This window comes from Mesocricetus auratus, unplaced genomic scaffold, assembly GCF_017639785.1.
Source record: "Mesocricetus auratus isolate SY011 unplaced genomic scaffold, BCM_Maur_2.0 Super-Scaffold_100042, whole genome shotgun sequence".
Taxonomy (NCBI): Eukaryota; Metazoa; Chordata; class Mammalia; order Rodentia; family Cricetidae; genus Mesocricetus; species Mesocricetus auratus.
In genome coordinates, this window is record NW_024429219.1 from 1,408,383 (window position 1) to 1,435,712 (window position 27,330).

A 27,330-nucleotide genomic window follows, 5' to 3' on the forward strand; every position below is an offset into this window, starting at 1 on the left:
GCCTACCGCCACCCCTCCCCCCCTTTCCCCCAGATCAGCCAAACTACCATGGTTTGGTAAAATACGGCAGCCTGGAGCAGTGGCCTGTGAGGGCTATTTTGCTTCCGACATCTCTAGATAGAAGAACCAGGCTCCTCTTGGGCTTCCACTCTATATCTGCAATGTGAGTCAAGGATGGTGTGGTAGTTTGAGTAAGAATGGCTCCATAGGCTCAGATATTTGAATTCTTTTTTTTTTTTTTTGGTTTTTATGAGACAGGGTTTCTCTGTATTGTTTTGGAGGCTATCAGTCCAGCCCAGCCTCGAACTCACAGAGATCCACCTGCCTCTGCCTCCCGAGTGCTGGGATTAAAGGCGTGCGCCACCACCTCCCGGCCTCAGATATTTGAATTCTTAGTCACAAGTGAGCGACACTATTTGAAGGGATTAGAAGGACAGGCGTGACCTTGTCGGAGGAAGTGTGTCACTGAGGGTGGGCTTTGAGGTTTCAAAAGCCCATATCAGTGCCCTCTCTCTCCCCCTCTCTCCCTCCTTCCCTCCCTCCCCTTGCCTATCAGTCAATCAGGATGTAGCTCTCAGCTACTGCTCCAGTGTCTGCCTGCATGCTGCCATGCTCACTGCCATGAAGAAAATGGGCTAAACCTCTAAAAGTGTGAGCGAGTTCTCTACTAAATGCCTTCTTTCATGAAAGCTGCCTTGGTCACGGTGGCTTCTCACAGCAACAGCACAATGACTAAGATAGATTCCTCTTCTTCTACCCAACCACTGTTCAGAGAATTTGCCCAAGGTTGTGTTTGCCCTGATAACTCTTGAGGGACCTCTACATCACCCTGTTTGTGGGTAACACACACACACACACACACACACACACACACACACACACAGACACATAGAACCCTGCAGGATGCTACGCCAACCAGTAACCATACCCCATCCCTTCTATTTATTCCCCAAGTCTCACATTTTCTGAAAGCAGCAATGGGTGATAGCTAGCTTGCTCATTTCCAGGCTAGAAAAGCTTGGTAGAAGACATATGCTTCCCTGCCCCCAGCATCCACCCGGCCAAAAGTATGTGAGCATAGCAGTGTAACCCAGTTCTGCTCTGCTAGGAGAAAGGCATGTTCTGGAGTGCCATGGATTCCTTAGTCTGGATCTCACAATCAAGCAAGCACCAGGAGCAGAGACCCACCCTTCTGACGAGGAGGAGGCAAAACTTGGTTGCTGTGGTCTGATGGGGGAAGTCCTTCTGTGTATATGTTGTCCTATTGGTTGATAAATAAAGCACGGTTGGCCAATAGGGAAGCAAGATAGGTGGGACTAGGAGTTGAGGAGGATTCTGGGAAATGTAGTCAAGAGTGGGGAGTTGACACGTGATTGGGGAGGAGAGAACACAAGTCTGGCGTTCTTGGTAAGATAAGACCTTATAAAAATATATATTAGTAATTATGGGTTAATAATTAAGTCACGAGCTAGCCATTAAGAAATCAGAGAAAATGGCCAACTATTTCATAATTAATATAGTGTCCTGCATGTTCATTTGGGACTGACATGGCTCTGGAACCAGGCTGGCAGGGAGAATGCGCGGTACAGTGGACTATAAGACTCAACCATGATAAACTCAATAGAGGTCCCAGTTTCAGATTACTCTAAGACAATACCTGGTTTCAGGAAAGACCACAAACTGAGACCACCCAGGCACCACGCAGGAATGGACCATCCAAGTGGAAAGTACTTAATGTTCCAAAGGAAACTCCTAATGTTCCAACCATTGTAGATAAGATCACCTGATGTTTCTTAGTCCAGCACACACACCCATTCCCTTTTACTAGGACACCCCTGGACAAATGTCAGCCAATCAGGGGTCCTGAACCTTAAAATTCCTTCACCCCAACCTCTGCTATGATTAAAAACTCCACCCCAGCTGAAGCTAGATGCTCTCTGATAGTGCCGATGCATTGGACACACAGAGAGTCTGAGTTCATTCAAACTGGAATAAAAGTTTTTTTTTTTTGCTTTTACATATGGGATTCAGTCTCCTTGTTGGATTTTGGGGGACTCTGTGATCTGTGCATAACAGATCAACTGAGGTTTGAGGTTGTTACTGTAGCATGACCCAGAGAACGCTGACACAAGTTGATGGATCAAAGTTTACGGATGGATAGGCCCAGCTGCCCTCTGAGGTTGGGACTTCTCTGCTTGAATATTGTTTCATTCCATGTGCCACTGACATTTGTGAGATGTTCAAGAATACACCTGTTGTAACCCAGGCAAGCCTGACTCCGTCTCTCACCCACCTGCCCATGGCAGGAGTGTGTACCCTGCCCGGCTCTTTAAAAGAAAGACCCCTGCCCACTTCCCTTCTCTTTCCTGCTGTTCCCCTGGGGCAGACAGGACTTTTCCTGTCTCCTTCATCTTCTGTCCTCTCTGTCTCTGTCTCTCTTTACCTTTTTTCTCTTTCCTTCCACCTCCCTCCCCTTTCTAATAAAACTTCTCACGCTCTGTCTGCCTAGCATGCTTGCCCCTTGCCCACCAGGGAATCTGCCAAAGTCCCCCACATGCTTTATTCCTAACAATAACGCTTCGACTTTTACTGGTTTGGCATAAGAACCAGTAAAAGCAGAAGCTTATTGGTCGTGCACAAAAAGGACCCTCTTTACCCTGGAGGAAAACACAGCAGCCCTATCCCCAAAGGTAGAAAAGCCAGAAGTCCTGGTAGAATTCTGAAGAGTTCCTGTTCGAACAATTCACAGGTTTGCCTCCACACATAATTTATGTACTTCCTCCCAGCGTAACTGTTCATTATTCTCTGTCCTGTGTAGCAAGCAGGAACGGCCTTGTGTCTCCAGGGCTTCGGAGCCTTAGTTTAGGTACCTATATCCTGTGACACTTGGGGCGAAGACTCTACAGAGCTTTCCTCCTGTTGATCTGTCATACCTCATTTTAATTCCCAGGTCAGTCTAGGTCCCCATGAGGAAGGAGGTGGGTTTCTGCCACACCGTGTAGGTGGGTGCGAGCGATCAGCCTCATAGGCTAGGTTCTTCTCGCTTGTCATTAAGTGCCTTCCCGCAGACTTCTTCTCCCCAACCCTCCGGGGACCCTCTGTTCCTGTAACCCCTCAACACCAAAGGGCAGGCACAGGAGCCCCACCTCTGGCTTTCTTCTGGTGGTGCCCCTGGGACCAGTGACCATTCTTTACAGACCAGCTCCTCCTCTGGGCTCGGCTTTTTACATTTTCTTTCCCTTTTGTAGGTATTTTTGTAGGTGTTTTCGTGTGCCGGCATGTGCCGGCAAAGGCCAGGGGTTCATCTGAGTGTCTTCCACAGTCCTTCTGCGTCTTATTTCTTGAGACAAGGTCTATTACTGAACACAGAGCTCAGTGATTCAGCTAGACTGGATGGCCAGTGAGCCTGGGGGGGGGCACTCATGTCTTTGCTTGCCCAGCATTAGGGCTACAGATGCCTGACGCTTTGCTGAGTCATCTCCTCAGCCCTGCTCTTGGGCTTGAATGCTTTGCCTGCATACATGTCAGTGTGTTGTGCCCAGACTCTGAACCCAAACATCAAGAGACCAGATCCGATAAAAAAATTAGTTTTTTTTTTAACTTATGAGTTAACTTGGGTCCTCTGTCTGTCCGACACAGTGGGTAGAGTAGGAGGGACCCTAAGCAGTTGTGGGGAGTGTTGTTAAAATGTTTAGGTTTATCCAGTAAGGAGACACAAACCGTGACTCAACGATCCCACGTGGAGGAGGGAAAAGGGGGGGGGGTGAGAGGTCCTTTGCACCTGCGTGGTTCTCACGGAATTCTGGGCTGGCCAGAGTGTTGCCTGAGTGCATCCTGCCAGGTAACAGGGCAGGCTAGCACAATGCCTGAACCTTTCAGGGAGTATCTGGGGTATAGCAACAGTCTCAGGATTGGTGCACCTCCAGGCTAGGGGAGCCTGGGTCTTTTCTGCAGCCTGTCACGCTGCCAATGCAGGGGCTGGGTGAGGGTTTGGTCCTTCCAGTGCTCTACGTGCATGCCTGGTGCCTGAAGAGGCCGTAGGAGGGTATCAAATGCCCTAGAACTGGCCTTACTAAGGGTTGTGAGGCGCTGCGTAGATGCTGGTGACCAAACCCCCGGTCCTCTGGAAGAGCAGCTAGTGCTCTTAATAACTGCGGAGCCATCTCCCGGGTCCCTCACCCCTACTCCTTTTGACACAGTGACATGGTTCCTGCCTTTCTTCCTGGACCTCCAGCCTCAGCCTCACCACTTTCGGTGACTATGGTGACTCTCTTCCTTTCGCAGACTCAGCATCTGTCTGTGGGCCTGGGGATGGGGCCAGTTCCAGGGGCAAAAGACCTACTGCCTGATTGGTCAAGGCTTCCCGTGTTACCCAAGTCCAGTCAAGCGATGTAAACGGCGTTCTTAATTGGTCTAGATAATAAAAAGCCGGAGTATATCACCACAAAGCAGGGCCTGAACTTGAAAGCAGTTTAGTGAGGAACGGTCAGGACAAGCAGATTCCCCCGTCCTCTACTCTTTCAAGAGGCACATTGCTGTGAGCTTATATCCTTCAGGTTGTTTTACTCTCGTGTGCATGTTTTAAAAGCTGACACAAACACAGCTGGGGTGCAGGGGTCAGGGGTCTTTGCTTCGAATCTTGTCTCCAATGCCACTGCCTGCAGCACTTGGGGGAGCCACCTGACGCAACCAGAGAACCGCGCAAATGCATCCTGCGCAGGCGCACCGCTTGCAGAAGGCTGTCGAGCTTCGCCTGCTACGCTATTGGCCAACGGGCTTATGCATATGCAAATAAGGCAACCCAGCTCCTCCATTTAGGTGGATGGATCTTCAGGGGAGGGCGGGGAGACTGTGCGGTATGTGCTGGGATACCCGGGGCGGAGTCTGGGGCGGGACAAGGGTGTGGCTCGGCGGTCCGGTCCCCCAGGAGATAATTCAGTTCTCTCCGACTGGGAGAAGAAGCTGAGTATTACTGAGTGAGATTTCCCGGGGCCCGGAACAGAAGGGGACCGAGGAAGCCATGAGTGCGGTGGACCTTAGTCGCGTGGGCGCGTGTGTCTTGAAACATGCAGTGACCGGGGAGGTGAGGCCTGGCCGGCGCACCTACCCCGGTGCCCTGCCAATTCACATGGGCCGGAGTGGAAGTCCTGAGGGGTCCCCATGGGTTCTCATGTTGGGCGTGGGTACAGCTGGTGGCTCACAGCAGGACCGCCGATGGGGCTGCGAATCATAGAGCAGCACACTGCGGGGCATGCGGGGCTGCAGGACCTAGGGAGATGATGAGCCCCCGCCCCCTGACAGCTCCATTCTGCAGGCCGTGGAGCTGCGGAGCCTTTGGCAGGATAAAGCTTGTGTGGTGGCCGGTCTGCGACGCTTCGGCTGCCTGGTGTGCCGTTGGATAGCCAAGGACCTCAGCAACCTCCGGGGCGTCCTGGACCAGCAAGATGTGCGCCTGATAGGCGTGGGGCCTGAGGCCCTGGGCCTGCAGGAGTTCCTGGATGGTGGCTACTTCTCAGGAGGTGCGGACTCTTCCCGGACTCCGAACCTTGGCTTGGCCTCTCTGCCAAGCCGGGGCCATCCCTTTCCAGGCCCAGCAGGAACATATTCATGTGTCAGCACCTTCAGCCTTCCCCTGCCCTGTCTCCCAGCCTGTGCACTGGCTGGCGCCTAGACCTGGTGGCAAAGTCCCAGTGACTTGCCTGATCATTTATTCAAGCAGTGCTGACATTCAATCCCACTTCGCTCCACTTGGCTTGGTTGGGTTGAGCTGGGCACCCTAAGTGAAGCGGACATATGACAGACTGTAGGCAGCCTGGGGCACATACCTGTGGCTTTCCCTTTTAGAACTCTATCTCGATGAGAGCAAACAGTTCTATAAGGAGCTGGGCTTCAAGCGGTAAGTGAGACTCCGTGGGAGCATGGGACTAGCCAGGAGTGGGAGGGCAGAGTGGCCACTGCTCTGTTATGCATCTTCTTGCTACCACCCTCTCTGCCCCGCTGTTCAGTTTGTCCTGTGGGAACTGACTCTGGTGGCATGGGCAGCTTTAACTAGCCCTTCTTTTGGGGGTCCAAGCCCCGCCTACCCTCAGCAGTCTGCAGTTTCATAAACAGGAGGAACCTGGGAGCCCATGACTTAATCGTGGCCCATTTCAGTCCTCTGTTGCCACAGGCTGTCATGATGGGGATGGGCAGTGCCAGCTGAGACAGATCCCTGGGCACGCCCAGTTTGGAGCTCAGTCCCCATATTCCACCATGTCTCTGGGGCCCTCAGGCCGGCAGTGTTCAGCCCGGGGCTCCCTGTGCTTCTGTAGATGCTCCCGGTTAGGCTGGTTGCTGGTCTGGGTGGGGCAGGACACTGGGAGCAGGTGTGGGTGCTTGTACTCCTATAGAATCTGGGCTAGGGCCCCCTTGTCTTTGTAGGTACAACAGCTTAAGCATCCTACCAGCTGCCCTGGGAAAACCTGTGCGTGATGTTGCCTCCAAGGTTTGTGATGGCCAAGATCATATAACGTTAGAGCATGGTGGGATTCCCTGGGAACTTCCCTGTAGGACTGACGTGGGTCCTGCTCCTGTCTTTCTAGGCTAAGGCTGTTGGCATCCAGGGGAACCTGTCTGGTGACCTACTGCAGAGTGGAGGACTACTGGTGGTCAGCAAGGGTGGGTCAGGGCAGGGCATAGGGCTCCATCTTGTCCGTCTTAGTGGTCCATGTCCTCACAGCCCCCTCCCCATACTGGGTACCTGGGTAGGGGGGTTGGACTGCTTGGCTTGGTTAGTAGATTGCCCTCTCTCTTCCTGGCACATGTAAGATACAAGCAACTTGGTTGCTTGCCTACGGCTACAGGTGGTGACAAAGTGCTTCTGCACTTCATCCAGAAGTCCCCAGGTGACTATGTTCCCCAGGAGAACATCTTGCAGTCCTTGGGTATCTCTGCAGAGGTTTGTTCCAGCAAGCCACCACAGGTGAGTAGAGGCCTTGGGGATACTGCTTGTCACCCAGCCCCAAATTCTATATCTACCTATATCCATCCATGCATCCATCCATGCATCCATGCATCCATCTATCCATGCATCCTGGCCTCTGAGGGGTGTGGCCAGGCTGACTCTAGAACCCCTGTTGCTCCTACAGTGTGATGAAGAGGTGTGTGGGCGGTGATGCCTGGCCCCCGAGGACTTGGAGGCGTCTGCAGCCTTGAATGTCTTTGGAGTGGAAAGAATCACCGTGGAGCCGCTGGGACAGCAGTGAGCCATTAAAGTGTAGGTCCTGGGCAGTGAGCGTCTTCATTGCTTCCACACTTTGCATCCTCTGCTCTGCAGTTCCTGCCACACTGCTGGTCCCTCCAGGCAGGAGGGATGCTAAAGTGTAATCTTCCCCGAGGACAGACTTTGGGCTTTGGTTATGGGGACCCTGGGGACAACAGTGTCACTCCCTTCCAATGATGCCTAACACAGTAGCTCACTTCATTGGAGGATGCGGAGAGGAGGGTTGGTGGGACCCTGGCCCCAGCTCTCCAGGGGACTCCAGTTGTGGGGAATGGAGAGGGCAGGCGTCTGCTTGTGTCTGTGGTAGAGGCTGGAGGCTAATTGGGCTCAGGGAAGAGGTGGCAGACGAGGACCGTGGAACCGGTTCTAGAGCCGGAAACCCTTTCCTTTCCAGGTGCTGTCCTGGGAGAAGCCAGGGTCTGGCTGAGCATGCCTGTTTTCCCAAGGTCCTAGGGTCTGAGTAACTCCAGACACCCTACCATTTCAGGCCTCCCTTTCTCAAGGGATCTTCCCTCCAGGTGGGCTCTGGTAACCAGCTTAGCACTTTCCAAGACCAAGCCAGGGTGACCACAGTGTCCACCTGGATGTCTTCCCTCTATGCAGGGACCATCTGTAAACAGCAGGCAATGTCCCGTTTGTAATCTAGACCATCTCTGGCTTCCAGAGTTCGCCTGTTGCTCCCTATGTCTTGAGGTCCCTCTGCCAAGTGCTGACGTGAGTCACCAGGATATAGGTCAGGTCCCGTCCTGGAAGCCCAGTCAACTGAACAGTCACACCCAGAGGGTGGTCTCTAGGTACACCTCGGTCTCTTCAGGGTTCTTAGCACCAGGATTCTGGGAGGCTGGTATTATTCTCCCCTTGGCCACAGCTAACCCAGCGACCACCCACCTGGCCGCTACATGAGCAAATGCAAGGCCTTCTCTGAAGCGTTTACTTAGCTCAAGTCTGAAGCTCGAGGACATTTAGCCACGCACTATGGACAAGGGTGGAAGACAGCTGACAGCTCCTACAGGGCTGCTGACCCTCACTGGCCTGAAGGGGCACGGGACCAGGCACCACTCATCCCAGGTGTGGGCAGGCGGGCGGGCGGGCGGGCGGGCAGGCGGGCAGGCGGGCGGGCGGCTGCACTCTAGGCCAGGTGCGGAAGGCTGGCTGGTGCCTCGGGTGGCCTTCAGGCAAGGACTTGCACATCTCCGCCAACAGGCACCTTTCGCGAAGCCTCTGGGTGGCGGGTGGGCCGCAGCATAGCTCAGCCTTGGCTACCAGATGCGACATCGCCTCTTGGGGTGCATGGGGCTGCCCCTGGGGCAGCGGAACGCCTCGGAGAAGGCGGCCAGGTTCTGTAGCGAGCCCAGTACCCTGTGGACCAGCAAGTCCAAGGAGGTCTGAGATGTGGGGAGAGGACAGGGCAGGGGCGGGCGGGCATGCTTGCTGGGGGACCGCACACTTGCCTGTACTTAAGAGGGCTGTGGACGTCAGTCTTGATGGACTGGACGGCGAACTCAGGTCTGTAGGAGCCACACCACACCTAGAGTGTGCATGAGTGGCTTGGTTACTGGCCTGAGGGCCGGAGCAAAGCCCTCTACAGAAGAGAGGCCAACAGATCTTTCCTTCCACGTCCGCCGCTCCCCCCTCCCTCAGCTGGCTCCCAATCACCAGCTTCAGTCTTTTTTCTAGGAAGCCTGCCAGGCCCACTGGTTCTGGTTTGGGGGTGGGACAAGCTCATGGTACCCTTGGATGTACCCGATCCTGGGGCCCTCCAAAGCTGTGAGAGTGGGGGCCAGGACTAGGGGTTACCTGGGCGTAGTTGATGAAGAATAGCTGGGCATATGTCAGGTTCAGTCCCGGCAGTCGCTGGTCCTTGCCGCCTTCAGCCAGCCACTGTAGGTAAGCCTGCAAGCACCAAACTGGGGCTCAGTCCAGCCGGGCCCCCAGAGAGCCTCACGCACAATGATCTGGTACCAGGACCTTCCCTAGGTGGGTCCTGCCTCCCCAGCGTAGGGCTGCTGTGTACAAGCCAGCTAAATCTTCTGCAGTCTTCTAATGGCCTATCCAACAGAGCCCTGTGGGACCCTTGGCCATATAGCTGCCGCCTCAAGTCCACCCATATGGGCTCCTGGTATCCGGTGCTCTAGTCCCAAGGCCGCAGATGTGAGCTGCTGAGGCCCACGGCCACGTTGTCTCTACCCTGTATACTTACTAGGAGACAAAATTGGTTCCCACACTGGCTTACACGGGAGATGGGTGAGATATAAGGCATACAACCTCAGGATTTGGATCTCTGCTTCCTCCCCAACCCAAATGGAGGGCTTTCTTTAGGACACGGCTCTAGTTTGGGCATTGCCCTGCCATGCCGAGACTACCCCAATCCCCTCCGAGGGCTCTGCTAGGGCCCACCTTGTACGCCTGCCGCACCCCACCGTTGTCGGCGATGTTCTCCCCTAGGGTGCTGAATCCGTTCACCTGCACAAAAAGGAGACAGGACGGGGGGGGGCAGCCTGGCATCAGTCCTCTCTTGCCCCACGGGGCTGGGTGAAAGTGCAGGGCCCCTGCAGTACTGGTGACACGCTTACATTCTGGTCGTCGGCCAGGTCCCAAGAAAAGTTGCCGTACTGATAGATCATGCACTCCGACTGCTCTCGGAAGTGCTGGGCCGAGAAGTTACTCCACCAGTCCAGCATGTTGCCGTTCTTGTCAAAGTTCCGGCCTGGGTGGGGGAGGGGGCAGCAGGGCACGTGTGCACACCGTCCCACCCCAGACCCTGCCTTCACTGCCCTCCTGCAACCCCTCTAGAAAGTCCAGTTCAGCGCTGGGATGCTTAGGCACATCCTTCCTCCGGCAGCTACAGTTCAGGGGTTCCAAGCACGCACAACAGCACCATGTTGAGGGCTGCTCAGGAGGGCTTCCAGGCCACCCCATCCTTGCCCCTCAAGTTAGGACCAGGACTCTCAAATCCAGCTGATCTAAACCCAGGTGCCGGTGTCGGGCGGGCAGGGGGGGGGTGGTACATGGCTAACCCCTATAGGACCCCTCCGGCTGAGCCACATAGGGGAAAAAAAATCAACTGAGACATCATAGATGGTGTCAGGCCCTAAGAGTCAAGCAGGGGCAGCCCCTCCAGAGATGGAGATCAAGGCAAGGCCCCCGTGTCTAACTAACCTAATTGAGAGACTGAATGGATGCTCCCTGACTGCTCAGTAGAGATGGGAATGGGAATGGGAATGGGATGGGAGAGAGAGAGAGAGAGAGAGAGAGAGGGAAGGAGGGAGGGAGGGAGGGAGGGAGGAAGGGAGAGGGAAGGAGGGAGGGAGGGAGGGAGGGAGAGAGGGAGAGAGAGAGGGGGAGAGAGAGGGAGAGAGAGAGAGGGGAGAGGGAGAGAGACGGAGAGAGGGAAAGTGTGTGTGTGTGTGTGTGTGTGTGTGTGTGTGTGTGTGTGTGATTTACAGGTGTATCTGTGCTTGGGACACTCCCATACGCCCCTTTACCATTGTCATCAAAGCCGTGTGTGATCTCGTGCCCGATCACCATCCCGATGCCCCCAAAGTTCAGAGCCTGTGGCTGGTTCTTGCTGAAGAAGGGTGGCTGGAGAATACCGGCAGGAAACACTGTGCCCGAAAGGGTGACAAAGAGGAGCTATGAGTGGTTACTTCTGTGTGCCCGGCTCAGGCGGGGCACCTCTACCGGGCCGGCCTGTCATCTAATGCTGAGGTTTAGCAAGTGGAGGTTAGGACTCCCTGCCCAACGTACAGATCAAGAAAAACTGAGCTCAGACACCAAGACAAGAGTTGCTAGATTGAGGACCCACGCCCGCTTTCTTCCCACCCACTGCTGCCTTCTCAAAAACACGCTCTCTAATGGTCCCTCTGTGTCCCTTCCAACCTACGACCCTTGAGGTGGGTCATGGGGCAACGTTTAAGAGACTGGAGCCCACTCTCCTTTCTGAGATTAGGCTGGGGGTTTCCTGAGCAAGGGTGGGGGGGTGCTCCTCTCTGGCACCAGATTGGCAAGGCGGGCTTACCGATCTGGTTTCTGTTTGGGGAGTAGAAGGCATTGACCACTGCAGCCCCGATGATCCAGCTGTGTGGTAAATACACTGGTCATTTGGAGTCCACGTCTACCAGGACCCCTCCCTGTGGTCCCTTTGCCCTGGCTGACCAGATCCTGCCCTGAAGAGGTTCATGGCGTGGTGGCCAGCTAGTGCAGTGTCCTAAGCCAATCCCAAGGTCTGGTTCCTCTCTGAGACCCCCACCCCTCCCCAGCCCAAAGCAAAGGGTGCTGAGGTGGGGGCGGCTCAGGTCCAGTGTCCTCTTTAGCTGGCATCTGGCCAGACTCATGTAGCCACCCCTAGCCAGTAGGCAAGCTCGGCATGCCAGGCTAGCCTTGTAGCCACTCCACTCACAGGTTCTGGTCCACCCTTTCCCGAAGCTTCTTGAGGCTCCTCTGGGCGCTGGCTTTGAGGTTCTGGAGCCCATTCTCGAAATACAGATCCTCTGAGAATGTCAGCTATGAGAAGAGAAAAGCTTGGCGTGACTGGCACTCAGGCTGAGTCCCCGGGAGTGTTGGGGGAGGGAGAGGGAGGCTGAGGGTTGAGGAAGGGTCTCAAGACCTACACGTCAGCTAGCATGTGGCCCCTCGGGCTTCTGGAAGCCGGTAAGTGGGCTCTGAGCATTTATGTGACCCCCAGAAAGTTTAGTTTCTCTGGGCCTCTGCTCCTCTATCCGTTAGCAGAGTGAGATCAGAGCCCACTCCAGGGTGTGGAGGTGCGACCGAGTGAACTACTAAGAGAACAGAAGGATGCCTGACGCAGAGTGCCCATCCCCAGGGGTGGTTCAGGGCAGGGGCCGGGCAGAGCGCCCAAGGGGTACGCACAGCGGAGTATTCCTCATCCAGGTGCCTATTGTGCTCTTCCAAGATGTAGTCAGGGTAGCCGATCTGTTCCCGGATGTTCATGGCCTGGACAGAGGAGGGGCAGCTAGGGTCACCCACCATGGGAGGTCCCTAGTCCTCCCCGCTAGCTCTGTGCCCTGCTGTGTGGGTAAGGGGGTGACAAACATGTCCCCTCCATTGGCTTGCAGAACCAGACACATAGGTGGGGGGGGGGTTCCTGAATGGGTGCCTATGGTTTGTCACCGGGCCTAGAGGAGGTTGGATAGGTCCTAGCCTCAGACCACGGAGTCTTCTTCTGTTTCCTGGGGGATTTCCCACGCACGACACCTACTCAGTCCCCCTCCCCAACCAGGACTGTCTCTCCAGCAGGGGGCCCTGACCACAGGAACTCCCCTCGGGGGTGGGGGTTTCCACACAGGTCGTTAGCTCGCCCACCTTGTCCTGGGCCTTCTTCTTAGATTCGTCATCCATCCAGTTCAGCTCATCCAGGGTATCCACAAACACGGATCTTACCTTGTCAATCAGCTCTTTGACCTGGGGGAACGCATATCCTCATGTCCTAGGCAGGCCTAGGGGTCATCACCGCACTCCAGCTTTGGTCTAGGACACCTTTAGGATGAGGCCAGTGCTGCCCTGGGCCCTGACTTTCTGGGAGGGGGTGTGGCATTGATGTGGGGTGACTATTCTGGCTCAGAGTTGGAGCCTCACAGGTGGATTGGAGGCTGGCTTGCCCTGGGCTCAGAACTCATAATGCAGCCTGCGCCTTTCCCAGGGGTCTAACAGGGTCCAGGACTGGAGCTCGTGGTCAGAGGCACCTGGGGTCAAGGCTTCCTTTGCTCTGGTGGGCACTGATATTAATGCATGTCCCTCTAGGAGTCACTGAGTTGGGGGAGAGAATAAGGAGTTGAACTGGCCACAAATGGGTGGGGTGATAGTGATGGGGCCGGTATCCTTGCCAGGAGGCTGTCCCAGGGTGAGCTTGAGAGCAGAAGCGGACAGTGCCCCCTTTGAAGTCAAGTTTACACACCATTTCCTTGCTGTCCTTGGAGAAGGCCTCCTTGATGTAGAGGGAGCCCACGGCGCTCTCCATGTTGCTGTTGACATAGCTGACACACTCCCGCCAGCGCACCTCCTCCACGGTTGTGCCGTACAGCGCCTGGTGTGTTTATTTACACACTCACTCACTCATTCACTCACTCACTCACTCACTCGTGTCCCATGTACCAATGCTTAACTTTCCCAGGTCATGTATGGGGCCCTGAGCTTGTAAGACAGGCAGCTCCTCCCACCACCAGCTTCAGGGTACCCAGAGGGTGACACAGGATGACTCAGGTGACACAGGATGCTGGCTGTGGGCATGCAAAGGCCACTGTGTTGTTTTGAGGAGACTTGCCATTACTCTGGGAAAGCTAGGGTCCCACTCAGACCCTGTCCCTCACCCCCTGGACCTGGTGGTCTGCCTGGACACTACCCAAAGCTTACCCTAGTCTCTTTATGTCTTGAAAGCCAAAGTGACCTCTATCAAGCAATTCCCTACCCTGCCTGGTCCCTCCTCTGGTCACACTTGGTTTCCAACAGCCCAGGCTTCTGCATTGTTGGCTTCTGACTGCTGACTGTCCCAAGAGGGCAGGGACCTTGTCTGCCAGGTTCTTGTCGCAGACCTCAGTGACGACAATGCATGAGATGAATGAATGATGCACTCACCTTGCGGTAGTTCACCCGTGCATCTTTGAATCTCCGGCTCAGGCTGCTGATGCGATCTAACACCAGGCGCCAGACCAGGTAGTTCTGTATGGTCCTAGAGGAAGCAGAGGTGAAATGGGACAAGTGAGTGGCTGCCTGCCAAGGATAGGAGACACAGGTTAGCCAGCAGGTTCTAGACCAAGCAGGGTTCTAGACCAAGCAGGTTCTAGACCAAGGAAGGTTCTAGATTCTCTAAGAATTAGCTCGTTTATCCCTCATATCATTAGGGTGAGGTACCAGGGACACCAAAACTGAACCCTCTGTGTGCCTTATACCTGGCATCCTCCTCCTCAAAAGCAGGAACTCGTGTGTGTGTGTGTGTGTGTGTGTGTGTGTGTGTGTGTGTGTGTGTGTGTGTGCGTGTTGTGGGGCAGGGACACAGTTGCAGTGGAAACGTCCCCCAACCTCACCGTGCTGAGTAGATGTCAATGATATCCTCAAGGTTCTGCAGGTAGGGGATGCCATAGACCACCACCTCCTCATCTGGTAACAGATTGACTTGGACAGAGGACAGCACACTTTGTATGAAGAGGGTCCAGTTAAACCCCTGTAGAGAGAGGGGTGTGGAGGAAGAGAGAGAGGTAGGTGATCCTTGTGCACCTAAGAGACTCAGCTCCCACTAAAGAGCATTTGAGGAGCAGGTGAGAAAGCACTGCTAATAAGAATCAGGACAAAGGGTGTCATTTCCCCAGAGCCTATGAAATTACTAAGAGTCTATGCAGAATATTTGAAAATTACATGTAGTTGGGGGAAATTACTGGACAAACACGATTTAGCAAAAAACGATCAAAGAAGGAAACATGGTAGCCTTACAAGTTACATAAGCTGGGTAGTTATTTATTTAATGTAACTTTTTTAGCATTAATGCTGAGAATTGAACATAAGTCTCATGCATGCAAAGGTGATGCTCTACCACTAAACTCTACTAGTCCCGTAGTAATTTTTGTTCTCAGTAAATAGTCCACACTGCTGAGCTTAATGGTGTATTTTAATTACTTTGAAAAAAATGTTTTGAGACAGGGTCTCTAATCAGGCTGGCCTTGAACAACTTACACACAGCTGAGAATGCTCTTGAACTTATTCTGTGTGTGTGTGTGTTTTCAAGACTGGGTCTCTCTGTGTAGGCCTGGTGGTCCTAGAACTCGCTCTGGAGACCAGGTTGGCCTCAAACTTAAGAGATCTGCCTGCCTCTGACTCCCAAGTGCTTGGGATTCAAGGCGTACACCGCCATGCCAGGCTTGAACTCATGGTTTAATTAAAAGATTTATTTTAATTTTTCTTATGTGTGTGTGATGTGTGTGTCTGTGGGTGCCCATCGAAGTCAGAAGAGAGCACTGGATCCCTGGAGCTGGGGTTTATGGGTGATTGTGAACTGCCCGATATGGGTGCTGGGAACTGAACTCTCTGGTCCTCTCAAAGTGCAGGTTCTTAGTTGCTGAGCAATATTTCCATCCAGGACCTTCTAATCTAGGGACATGGCATGTGAAACACGAGCTGAAGCCAGGGTTCTCCCATGGTTCACATGTCTTACCCTTGTGTACGGCTATGGATTCAAGTGCTTATTTATATGGGTCAGGAAGAAGGGGCCGAAGGCTCAGTCACCTACTTCTGACCTGAGTTCTGTCCCACCCGTGGCCTCTCTCTGACATGACCTTTTGTTAGCAGCGCTGTAGGGGAGGCCCGTGTGTCCCAGGGCAACAATGGATGCCCCCCCCCTGGAATTTTTATTTTCACGTGCTCATTTAAAGGCATTATCAGTCTAGGCGCCCCCTTTAACCATGTGGCCCCTTTAACGCAGGAGTAGCTGTGTGTGGAGTAAGTGCTACTCCAGTTGGGTTGGGGCTGGGCCCCTGCTACTTCCTGGGTGGGTTCCTGGGTCTCACCTTCAGACTAAACCTGTCCTGCAGCTCTGCCAGGTCCATCCTGTGGTACAGGGCGGTGACGTCATGCCTGTCCTCCTGAGGGACTGTGGCCTGTGTGGGGACCAAGGGGGGGTCACACGGTGGTGTGTCACTCGGCACCTAGCCCGAGCCTCCCAGGGCGGCCCTGCCTCACGTTGGCCAGATGCGCCTCCAGCTCCAGCACCAAAGTCATCTCCTTCTCCACCAGGCTGTTGTCCTTGGGTAGGTTCAGGTCTTTCCTCAGCATGGTGGCCACAGACGTCATGAACTGCAGGTAGGCTTCCCGCACCTGGGCCAAAGGACGATGGATGGAGCTGGGAGGCTTTGGCCACCTTGGCCACCATGGAGCACTCTGTGGGGTTGGGGGTGGTGTGTGACATGGAGTGGCCCCTGGAAGCTTGCCCCTATCTAGCCTCCTCCCCAACAGTGTCTGGCACGGGCAGCGCAGAATGGAGCACGGAGACTTGTCCACATCACACCCAGCTGTCACTGCCATCTTGATCCCACTCCAGGGACAAGCCTGCACGATGATGGTCTTTGTGTTCTGTGGTCTGGGTCCTACTCCCTAAACTTGGTGTGGAGTCACGGTGCCCTGGCCATTGCCAGACAGCTCAGGACCAAGCTCTGGTCCCAACTCCTTTTTTTTGCAGAATGACCGACCCATGCTTAGGTCTCTGTGGGTAGGTTTCTTTAGGGGCTGCACAGTGCCAAGTTGGCCTCCGCAGGTGCTTAGTAACTCTTCGGCCATTGGTGCCAGGGGGAGGTCAGACTGCCCCAGCCATGATTCGGCCATAGGGTGGGAGACTGATTCTTCAAGATGTTTGTCCCATTCAGTTGGGCATCCTTCCTCATGCCTGTTCTTGGAGGGGCTTTCCTCACTCTGGCTGAGGCTGCAGACTGCCCCCATCCATTGGTGACTAGCCCTGCTACTTCTACTAGTTGCTAGAGTGGGCTGGGGGTCACGCATGTGAGTTTTTGGGATGCCCTAGGTTCTAATTTTCTGTATTCCTCTGCCATCCTTTCTTCTGGTTCCACCCATCCATCTGTTGAATATCAGGCAGCTCAGGGCACACTGGTACTTCCAGCCTTGCCGTGAGGGTCACTCCTGCCTCCCAGCCCTTTTCCTACCCCGCCTCCTTTCTGTTCACCCCAACTCTTTTTCTTCTACCCTGGCCATCCTGGGCTACTCCACAGCTGAATTCTCTCACAGATGCAGGAGCGGACTCCGCAGAGCAGGCTCAGGCATGGGTGGGTCAAGCTGAAAAGACTGCCTGTCCAGACAAGCTCACTCACCTCAGGGCTGACACAGTGTGAGAACCGGGTGTCCACCTTTGTGTCCCCAAGTGCTCAGTGCCTTGCCGCAACCCCACTGGGTGCTTACAAGGCTGGCGGCAGGGCGCACACAGGTAGTGGACAGACAGGAATGCCGAGCCCCGGTTGGGGTGGGGGGAGGCAGGCCATGTGAAGGGAGCTGCGTCTGACACGGGTCTTGAGGTTCCTTGCTTACCTTGCGGTTATTGCCGTTGTTGAAATAGTACTCCCGGGATGGCATGCCCAAGGTGGGCTGGTCTATCTGGAAACACAGAGGATGTGACTCCTAGCCGGCAGCAGGGAATCCCTGCAGCCCGGCTGAGGGCAGGCAGCTGTTCCCTTCCCCCAGGATTATGTCTGGTAGAACACCGGCTGCCCGTGGAAAGCAAATGCTTCCGAACCCAAGCCTTTTCCGTGACAGAGATGGGCTGGGTGGGGGGCACAAGTCCCCACAGGAGGGACTCCCATCACAGCCTGCCCAAAGTGACGTCTGTGTGTGCTTCTCTCACCCTCCAGCTATGGCTCCTGGAGGCCTCCTTGCCCAGGTGCCTTTTAAAGACCTCGCTACGGGTAAGAAGCAGGCTAAGCACACAGCCGGCCTGCAGAACGTAGCAGGGGCCACGAGGTCCCATGGGAGCCCTGATCAGCACAACTCACATTGCAGACTAAGCCGTGGACAGAGAACACATATGCTGGGCTCACATGTCCCCTCCTCCCCCCACGCCTCCAGCTACCCACCCCATCAGTCTCCCCGCTCTGCTGAAAAGCCCAGAGCTCAGGGACCCCGATAGCACTGATTCCCCCACACTACCCACTGAGGGTATTGCATACATAGATGACATGCCGGCTGGAGTTCTGGTCGTCATTCCAGATGAAGAGGTCGATGAGCACGCGCCTGTTGAACTGCGAGTTCAACACAGCCAGCTGCCGTTCCAGCTCCCACTTGGGGCCTGAGGAGTCAGTACCCACGATGGTGACCAGCCAGCCCCTCTCCAGACACACAGGGTACTGCCTCCCAAGCACAGCATTCCTGGGGTGTAGGGAGCCCTGCCTTCTCAGGTAGCGAACTCACTGTGAGACTCTGGGGACTGAGGGACCATTCTTCTAAGGTCCATGGGGAAAGAGTGACTGAGGGAATCACCATGTGTGGATGGGAGATGCACTATTCCTGCCCCTGAGTTGGAGTGGGCCAAGGTCTGAGGCCTAAACAGGGATATGAAGGCTGGTGTCTAAGATACTAGGAGGGATGCTTCGGTGCAGAACCTCAGGGCCACCACGATGGACACTCATCACAGATGCCACTGGCTCCCCAGTGTGGAGCCTAAGCTAGCTTTGGGGACCTGAGGTTGTCCTCGGGAGGAATGAGCCTCTTGGGGCTTCCTAAGAGCAGTTAGTTAGCCTGTGGGCAGCGGTGGTGTGGAGTAGCCTCTCCCTGGAGTCTGCAAACTTGCCTGTACTTACCAATAGTCTCAGTCCACTTGTCCATGGCCACAGGCCAGCCTCCTATCATATCTAAGATGTTCAGCAGGGGCTGAGAGTCTCTCTTCTCTATCACACCTGAGAAGGGAAGGAGAGGATGGTGGCTCAGGTGCTACCACACATGCCCAGAACACGTCTGCTTCACAAGCTCAGCTTTAGCTCAGGGGTTGCTGGAGAAGCACACAGTTCCCTGGGGTCAAGGAGGATGGATGGGGATTTGGTAGCTGGCAGCAGGTGAACAAGCCTAGGAAAGGAGTGGTGGCCAGAAGGGAGGCACAGAGACAGAAGATATTTGGGCAAGAGCAGGGACACACAGGGCCCGTGCGACTTGCTTCTGTAGCATGATGGCGGTCTAAAGGCTGAGGCTAAGGTCCAGAGCAGGGTCCCTCTAAGGAAGTGCTTTCTGAAAGGAAACTTGGGTGGACTTCAGACAGAGACAATGTGCTAAAGACATATCCAAAAGTCACTATAGATACAGAGGAGGAGGAGGACCCTCAGATGACAGGGCAGTGTTTCAGAGCTGGCAACAAGAAGGGGCTGATGTCCACTGTCACAGCCTGGGTCAGGGCTGAGGGGCCACAGGGAATGGTTCAGTGGGAAGGGAGGCACCGGAGGAGTCTGATGAAGAGTCTGAGGGTACCAGCCTCAGCATGCTGTGAGTATGTGATAAGAGGAGGCTTGCCATGGGGTTGGGCGTGGCATATTTGGCCTTCTCTGTCTGTTTGGGCTTAATTTGGAAAGTAGGACAAAGTTAGAGAAACTGGTGGTCATAAATGAAGTCCCGGCTGCTGGCGTCAAACGGCGCAGTGTTGTGTGCAGCTGCCGGGCTGCTACTGTGGCTAGTGGGCTGAAAGCCAAGGAAGGGGCTCAGGGTTCTGTTTACATGCTGCTGTCATCCTGCCTTTCAGGCAAGAAACGTAAGAATCCAGAAAGTTGTCTGTGCCTGGCCACGCCCACGTATGGGGGTTTCAATGGAGACAGTCTCATAAAACCACAGTTCTGCTGAGTCCCATTGTTGGTACACAGGAATCAACCTCAGACCTCTAGGACATTCCCAGGTCCCAGCCCTGGAGCTCAGCAGACAGGAGCATTACCTTTGGACAAGGCTAGGATTACAAAGCCCAAAGAACCAGGGGAGGCACAGCACAGAGATACTTTGTATGTGTCTTGCACAACGCTCAATCCCCCCTTCCCCCACGCCTGCCCGCCCATGGTGCTTCAGTGTGCTGGTGTGGAGCTGGAGCTGCCTGGGCTAGCAGGCTCCTCTACTCACTTTCATTCATGCAGGAGCGGTACAGTGTCTTAGCCTTCTGCACGGCCGGCCGGTCCTTGACAGTGGATTCCTCCAACACCCCTGTGGGCAGAGGAAAAAGCTTAATAGAGGTTGAGTTGACTTCTGGAGCCCCAGGTCAACAACCCATGTCTACTGTAGCCCTTGGCCCCTTCTGGCCCCAGGCAAGCATTGTCAGACTGCACAAACACACCACAGTCACAACCCACTCCAACTCCACTGACCCAGCTGCGTAGATGTCTGGCAGGAACCCACCCAAGTCTTAGCGACACCTCTATGCCCCCTGATGGTTTCACCTTTGAGGATAACCTCCAGCTCATCCCGGAGAATGTCAAAGACACTGTATCGAGAGTTGGTCTCAGGGATCACATGACGCCGCAGCCAGCCTCCACAAGCATACTGGTAGAAGTTGTCACAGGGCTTATGTGATGAGTCCATGTTCTGCAGGATTCTGGCAGCTGTGTATCCAGAGGGGGTGGGGAGAGGAGGGAGGGGGAGGAGACCCTGAGTTGTAGACATCTTGATGTTGTCTCTGAGTCTGAGAGACAGTGTTGCCCCGTTGGGGACAGTTTGTCTGGAGATTTAATTTCAACTGTTAACTTGCTGGCAGATACTAACTTGCTCTTGGGCGGGTTAGTCATGGCTCCCTGAGTCACAGGGAGGCTAGAAACACTGGAAGAATTGCCCAAGTGGCTTCAAGGACTAGGGCTGCCACTTACAAGTTACAGGACCTTGAACCTTCCTGTCTTCTCCCTCCTGAGGACCTGATACTGGGAGACAGTTCCTGTTCATAGGAAGGACCCAGATGGTGGTCCTGCCTTCTACCAGACCTCTGGCCTTCTGGCATAGATAACCCTTCTGCTCCATGCGGTCCCAGTGGCTCTCACTCCTGTCTATTGCCTTGAGGTTTATTTATTTATTTTTTTATGAAGAGACAGATGTGTCTTAAGATCTTGAGCATGCTGGTGACAGGGGCCTGATCCGTGGGCTCAGTGGCTCTGCTGACTTTGCTGCTGAGGCCCCTGGTTTGGGGCTCTTGCAGCTGGGGACTTCAGGGAAAGCATCATGGTGAGGATCCAGGACACCCTCAGACAGGGAAACGCGTATTCCGCGTGTCTCCCTCCCCCAGGCCTTTTTACTCCTGCTCCAACCTTTCCCCACAAAACTTTGTTTTTGCCTCCTGCAGAGGGGGGCAGGTCTGTGGCACCCAATTTTAAGACAAAAGTCCCGGAGGGAGAAAATGAGAAATATAAAAGATATCCTTTGATTTTTTTTTTTTTACTTTGCTTTCTATCAACTTAGCTGAGAGTTCTTGGGTCTCTGCAACCCAACCTGTGTGGGAGGCCTGCACACGTGGGATCCAAACCTCAGCCTAACAGGGCTGCTCATCTTGGCTTCAGTCAGCCCCGGACAGCACTTTGGCCGCCCGAGGGGAGGTGCTCACCTGCCATCACGCAGCCAGGGGTGGTACAGACGTCACTTTTACGCGATGACTCTTTGATGGCTGGAGGGGCAGAAGGAGGGGTGTGAGGTGTGGAGAGTCAGAAGGGATGGTCCACAAGCTTGGGCGCACACTGCGCAGGCAGGCCTTGGTGAGAGGGTCCAGGCCTGGGAGGGCTTGGTGAGGCACAAGCTGGGGTGGGTGTGGCAGGGTATAACAGGGGCAGGGTAGATGGGGGGTGGGCCTCCATTCTCCCCCACCCTCCATGGACACCTCCCCAGTTGGACCCCAAGTGTGAATTTTACCTACAGCTGTGACTTGGGATCCCCCTTTTAAGTTCTCTGACTCCACTGACCCTCCTATTGTGGCCCAGAACCCTCAGGACTGAGGTTGCTGGTGGCCTCTTACCTTGCTGCCCCACTAGCACTAAGGTATTGTACTACCCTCCTCCCCCCATTCTTACCCTGTCAAGGTGGAGTCAGGCAGGCCTCCTTGGTGGCACCCAACTGTGCCCAGTCATTCTATTGGTGTCCCTGCCAATATCTTCTCCGTCCCCTCCTCTACTCCCTGCCCATCTAGGTGACCCTCCCCATGGCAGGCCCAGATGCCAAGCCCACCTCCTCAGGGCTGCCTGGCAGGGAAGGCAAAGGCTACCTCGTTTTACAATCGTCCTCTCTTCCTGGGAGAAGCGTAGTCGGCTAGTTAAGAGGGGCAGCTGCTTCCCTGGGGGAGAAACACGGTGCTCAGCCTCCTCCAGTAACCGTGGAGCCTTGGGGTCTGGTTATTATCAGCGCTGGTGTGTCTATGTACAGCTGTGGGCTCTGGTGCACACCACACAGTGAGCTCTGGCTACCAGGAAACTGAGGCAGGGTGGGAGCTATGGAACTTGGTGTCTAGTCAACCTCTCTTCTGTCCCCTTCCTCCTCCTCTTCCTTCCTTCTAAGGCTTGGGTGGGTTAGGGGGAGGGTTCCCCCTGTCTTGCTATTCCTATCTTCTCGTACTTCTGCTACTGCCCAGGCTCTGTCTGTCTTCCCTGGCTGCACCTACAGAAGGCCTCTCTTGCAGCCTTACCACAGGAATTAATAGGCTAATTTAGGAAAATCACGTCTTTGTAGGTCTGGGGGACCCCTCCCTAGTGGCAACCTTCACCCACCAACTACTCTCACTGCCTGCTGAAGGTTCAAGCCCACCCTCCCTGTCTTTCCACCGCATGTGCGGAGGGAAGCTGCTGCACGTGGAAACCTTCAGGACCTGGAGCGGGGTTTGGGAAAGAGCAAGTCAGGTCTGGCTGGTCTTCAGACCTGGTTTGAGGTGTTGAGGCTCCCCCACCCCCACCAGTCAGACACACAGACCTGTGGGGCACGAGGGACTAGGGATGCATCCCCTTGGCTGCTGGCACAGTCAGGGCACAAGGGGCTGGAGGCACCAACAATGGGCGCCCCTTAGGGCGAGGCCGCATAGAAGGGCCGTTTGTTCTACACACGAGGATGTTTACAAACCGGGCCTGATTGGCTTATGATGCCAGTGTGGGGATCTCGCGCCCTTCCGGCCCCCAATCTGATGGCGCCATGGAGGGACACCTTTCAAGGGGCAACCTGCGCTCCAGGGACCAAAAAAAAGCTGACTTCCCAGGTCTGCAATGGAGATGAGACATGAAGGGGAGGGGCCCAGGGTCCTTCTTGAGCATTGGATGCCCTGTAGGGGTGTGCCCGGCTCAAAAGCAGAGTTGGGGCGGGGGTGAGGCACCGGTGGGCCTTGGATCTCACACAGTCACGCCTCCAGTGAGAGGACGACGTGCAGAACGGGAGGAAGGTGCACCTGCAGACTCAGCTCGGACCTTTGAAGCCGCCACGCACGGCATCACAAGGAAGATACGGACACAGAGGCTCAAAAGGACAGGGTTCTAGGCACGAGTCCTTCCCTTCCCGCGGAAGAGCGACCAGGCCAGAGTACGCACAGGAAGGGAGGCCGTGCAGCAAGGCCAATCCCAAATGTGCTTCGATCTACAGTGTGCTGGGTGCACGCGTGTGGGCTGCCGTGAGGAGCCAGGGCCTCGGGTAGACTGCTGCACAGGGTGCATGTCCCCACCTAGTCTTGCTCACATAGCCTTCCGGGAGTTTGCGGTGATGTCCACCGGCTGAGAAGGAGAACAGAGAAGAACCCTCCCACTTCTAGGCCCCAGTGAAGCAGGCGAACGCCGTCAACAATCAAGAAGGAACCTCGGGGGTCAGGGGTGCAGCTCAGTTAGCAGAGTGCTTGCCTAGCATACATGCACAAAGCCCCGGGGTTCCCATCCCAAACGCCACATGAACAGTGCGTGGCACTTAGGAGGTAGAGGGCAGGAGAATTAGGAATTTAAAATCCACCCTCAGTTATATAACGAGTTTGAGACCAGCCCCCCTGGGATACTTGAAACCCAAAACGTTTCTAGGCATGGTGGCACACACCTCTAATCCTACACTTGAGAGACAGAGGCAGGTGGACCTCTATGAGTTTCTGGCCAGATAGGACTACCTAGTGGGACCCTTTCTTAAAGTAAATAAACCAGACATGTACAAACAGACAAACAAACAAGCAAACAACAGCTCCCCACCAAAGAAACAATAAAAACAGGCTGGAGAGATGGCTCAGAGGTTAAGAGCACTGGCTGCTCTTCCAGGGGTCCTGAGTTCAATTCCCAGCAACCACATGGTGGCTCACAACCATCTGTAATGAGATCTGGATGGAGTCCTCTTCTGGTGTGCAGGCATACATGCAAGCAGAACACTGTATACATAATAAATAAAAGTTTTAAAAAACCCACAAGCCAAAACAACGGAAACAAAAATCCCAAACTCTAACCAGGACAAATAAACCAAGATGGAACCCCCAAATAGTCACAAGGAGTGGACTCTGGGGAGACCCCACTATTAGCAGTGGCAGTCTGTGCAGTGGCTGTAGTCACTAAGCTAGCGTCTTGCAGGAGAGGCAGGAAGCTTACAGATGTGCTGTGTGCTTCACTAGGCAAGCGGGAGCCGCAGGAAGAGCAAGGATGTAAATGCAGCATGAGAAAGTGCGGTCACTGAGAGTGTTGGTGATACTCAGGGACGACTCAGGAGGCACACATGGGAGGATCAGGAGTTCAAGGTTAGCCTCTCTACATAACCAGCTTAAGGGTCCATGAGATCCTGTCTCAAAAAAAAATCTAGGAAACCACGTCACAGTTGTCACAGTCACTGAATCCCACAAAGGAAGTATTCCTGTCAGTGCGTGCCAGTCAGCAAGACTACCCAAACCTCAACAAAACACGAAGGGAAGAGAAGAGAATGAATGGAGGGAACAGCCGCCAGAGCCGAGCATGGTAGTCCCAACTGTTTAGGAAGCAGAGATGGGAAGATTGCAAACTCAGGGCTAGCCTGGGCTACGTAGCCGGAGACCCCCCAACTCGGAAAGAAATGGAAACAGCACAAGGCTCTCTGGTTTAAAGTCACAGGTAATGAATGGCTAGAGTGGATGGGATTCCAGGAAGGATCAAACTCCCTGGACATCCCTGGTGCTTGTTTAGGCAACTTCTGTGGTATTCAAAGACCAAAGGGGAAAAAATAGCCTTGAGGGTTGGGAGGTGGCTCAGTGGGCAAGCATTTGCCTCACAAGTGTGGGAACTGGAGTTTGGGTCCTCAGCACCAAAGTAAAGACCAGAAGGTACGGTAGCCCACCTACACTCCCAGTGTTCCCAGTGTTTTCTAGGAGGAGGCAACATGGGGTCTCTCAGGCAAGCTGCCTAGCTAGGTTAGCTGAAACTGTGAACTCTGGGTTTGCCTCAACATATAAGGTTTAGAGTGATCGAAAAATATGCCCAGTGTCTACCTCTGGCCTACACACACACACACACACACACACACACACACACAAGCATATATATATATATATATATATATATATATATATATGTGCACATACGTGTGCCACAGGTCTTTACAATGCTCCTGAAAGTTTGTTTTCCTAAAATGTTGTTTTCAGAAAGTTAAAAAATTCCTTGACTAAGACCTTAATCTAATAAAGCCTATTTTATGTATAGGGGTGTCTTTGTATGTATGTGTGTACACTACCAGCACGCCTGATGCCCATGAGACCAGAAATGGGTGTTGGATCTCCCTGGGTCTGGAGTTACAGATGGTTGTGAGCAGCTATGTGGTTGCTGGGAATTGAACCTGGGTCCTCCAGAAAAGCAGCCAGTGCTCTTAACTGCTGAACCATCTCTCCAATCCCTAAGACCTTAATTTAAACAACTTTTGTTTTCCCTCTCCCTCCCAGTCTCTCTTTTAGGAAAAAAAAAACTACAGAGGGTTCAGCAAGAGAACCTGTCTCAAAAAAGAAGGGAGAGAAACTGGAGCGATGGCTCTGTGGTGGAAATCGTGTACTTCTCTTGCAGAGGACCAGAATGCAGTTCCCAGGTTCCTTTTCTCTCCTCAGAGGGAAACTGCATTTATGTGCACATATGCCCCTACACAAACATACATGCGTGCAAAGAACTGAAAATAAACACATAATAAATCTTTAAAAGATGAAGTGGAGCCGGGCGTTGGTGGCGCACGCCTTTAATCCCAGCACTCGGGAGGCAGAGGCAGGCGGATCTCTGTGAGTTCGAGACCATCCTGGACTACCAAGCGAGTTTCAGGACAGCCTCCAAAGCCACAGAGAAACCCTGTCTTGAAAAACCAAAAAAAAAAAAAAAAAAAAAGATGAAGTGGAGCATGACAGACGCCACCTCACGTTGATCTCTGACCTCCACATCTGAACACACAGGGCCTGCACACACACACACACACACACACACACACACACACAAGAGGGGAAAGAGATACAGTGACAGAGAGACAGACAGACACAGACACACATAGAGATAGATAGATAGATAGAGAGAGGAGAGAGAGAGAGAGAGAGAGAGAGAGCTACAATGATGTAGAAAACTCATGTTCCCCTGAGGTTGCATGATCAGCTGACTGAGGAGGTGACCTATGTGGGGAGTGGGTGTGGTGTGGCCAAGGAAACCTGTCCTGAGAGTCAACATGAAGCTGCCCCAAATGGAAACATCCCAAGACACCCGATGGAGGCAAACATGTTCTCAAAGGGAAACTCTCTCCACTTACATCACACAGAAGGCCAGAGACAAAGGCCGTGTGGATATGAATCTGTGTTTACGAAAAGAAGGTATCCACACATTAGGAAGAACAAAGAGCAGAGCCGGGAGGAGTTCAGATATGGGGGGCTGAGGGGTGCCCCCGTGGCCTGTTTGGATGACAAAACAAGGTGGGTGTGGCACGCTCCAGTTCTAAGCTAACGCACCGAGTGGCCTGTGTGCCTTTTGTGCGTCCTCTAGGATTTCTGCTCTCCAGGAGAGGAACATGACTAGCCAGGTTGCTGTACCTAGATGAGGTTCCCCCGACACAGAGGTGGTTTGGATCAACTTGACCTCAGCCAAGGACATGTGCTGGGTAATTGTTTTGGGCACTTGGATGTTGGGCTGTTTTGCGGGTATGTAAATGACACAGAGCATAATATACACCTTTGAAATACTCCAAAGAGATGAAATAATTGACAACAAACAAGGAGAAGTTAAAAACCATTTTGAAAAAGAATCAGCTGTAAATGCTAGAAACAAAACCATCTAGGACAGTGAGAAGGTTCAGTGGGTCAAAGTGTTTGTGCGAACCCGGGGACCTACAGTAGAAAGAAACGACTCCTGCAAGTTGTTCTTGTCCTATGTGGCATGAATCTGACTGCACTCACATATGCCTCTCCTCTCTCTCTCTCTCTCACACACACACAAATAACAAAGACAATAATAAACATTTTAAAAAGGAAAATATGTAGCTGTTGAAGTTTATAACCAATTGCAAACCCAGAATGGCCGGATTCAACCCAGCTGAAGAGAGACTTAGTGGGCTTCAACGAGGCTCCGTGGAGCTTACCAGGAGTGCAGGGCAAAGCCAGGGACAGAAACATTCACAGAAAAATTGAGCATCAGAAAAAGTGA

At 53.8% G+C, this 27,330-nt stretch overlaps 2 protein-coding genes across 3 annotated transcripts in view; one reads left to right on the forward strand and one right to left on the reverse strand.

Annotated features, from left to right (window-relative positions):
• Positions 1–4,879: 4,879 nt before the first annotated feature.
• Positions 4,880–7,269, forward strand: Prxl2b (peroxiredoxin like 2B). Its single transcript, XM_005079249.4, has 7 exons — positions 4,880–5,083; positions 5,315–5,519; positions 5,845–5,896; positions 6,421–6,484; positions 6,582–6,657; positions 6,843–6,961; positions 7,128–7,269. Exons 1-7 carry the CDS (start codon positions 5,021–5,023, stop codon positions 7,152–7,154), a joined length of 606 nt encoding a protein of 201 aa, XP_005079306.1. The 5' UTR covers positions 4,880–5,020; the 3' UTR covers positions 7,155–7,269.
• A 909-nt stretch (positions 7,270–8,178) lies between these two features.
• Mmel1 (membrane metalloendopeptidase like 1) overlaps positions 8,179–27,330 on the reverse strand; it is a 34,596-nt gene continuing 15,444 nt past the window's right edge. The window contains exons 3-24 of one of the 2 annotated variants that reach the window (XM_005079251.4): positions 21,969–22,037; positions 21,318–21,377; positions 20,170–20,331; positions 19,856–19,936; positions 18,565–18,660; positions 17,935–18,053; positions 17,300–17,365; positions 15,947–16,081; positions 15,775–15,864; positions 14,302–14,438; positions 13,853–13,946; positions 13,176–13,304; positions 12,584–12,682; positions 12,131–12,214; positions 11,661–11,764; positions 11,280–11,338; positions 10,747–10,866; positions 9,835–9,968; positions 9,659–9,724; positions 9,059–9,154; positions 8,713–8,789; positions 8,179–8,620 (exon numbers count right to left, since the gene is read on the reverse strand). In XM_005079251.4, the coding sequence (XP_005079308.2) occupies positions 8,521–8,620; positions 8,713–8,789; positions 9,059–9,154; positions 9,659–9,724; positions 9,835–9,968; positions 10,747–10,866; positions 11,280–11,338; positions 11,661–11,764; positions 12,131–12,214; positions 12,584–12,682; positions 13,176–13,304; positions 13,853–13,946; positions 14,302–14,438; positions 15,775–15,864; positions 15,947–16,081; positions 17,300–17,365; positions 17,935–18,053; positions 18,565–18,660; positions 19,856–19,936; positions 20,170–20,331; positions 21,318–21,377; positions 21,969–22,037 (2,177 nt within the window). In that variant the 3' untranslated portion in view covers positions 8,179–8,520. Of the gene's footprint in view, positions 8,621–8,712; positions 8,790–9,058; positions 9,155–9,658; positions 9,725–9,834; positions 9,969–10,746; positions 10,867–11,279; positions 11,339–11,660; positions 11,765–12,130; positions 12,215–12,583; positions 12,683–13,175; positions 13,305–13,852; positions 13,947–14,301; positions 14,439–15,774; positions 15,865–15,946; positions 16,145–17,299; positions 17,366–17,934; positions 18,054–18,564; positions 18,661–19,855; positions 19,937–20,169; positions 20,332–21,317; positions 21,378–21,968; positions 22,038–27,330 lie in introns of both variants that reach the window. The other variant, XM_040735049.1, reaches the window with a different exon arrangement.

Bases quoted from the DNA above. Each gene is read 5' to 3' on its own strand.
- Prxl2b (XM_005079249.4), top strand. From the start codon at position 5,021: ATGAGTGCGGTGGACCTTAGTCGCGTGGGCGCGTGTGTCTTGAAACAT. The intron at 6,485-6,581 runs GTTTGTGATGGC...CTGTCTTTCTAG, and splicing joins TGCGTGATGTTGCCTCCAAG to GCTAAGGCTGTTGGCATCCA. The intron at 6,962-7,127 runs GTGAGTAGAGGC...TTGCTCCTACAG, and splicing joins GTTCCAGCAAGCCACCACAG to TGTGATGAAGAGGTGTGTGG.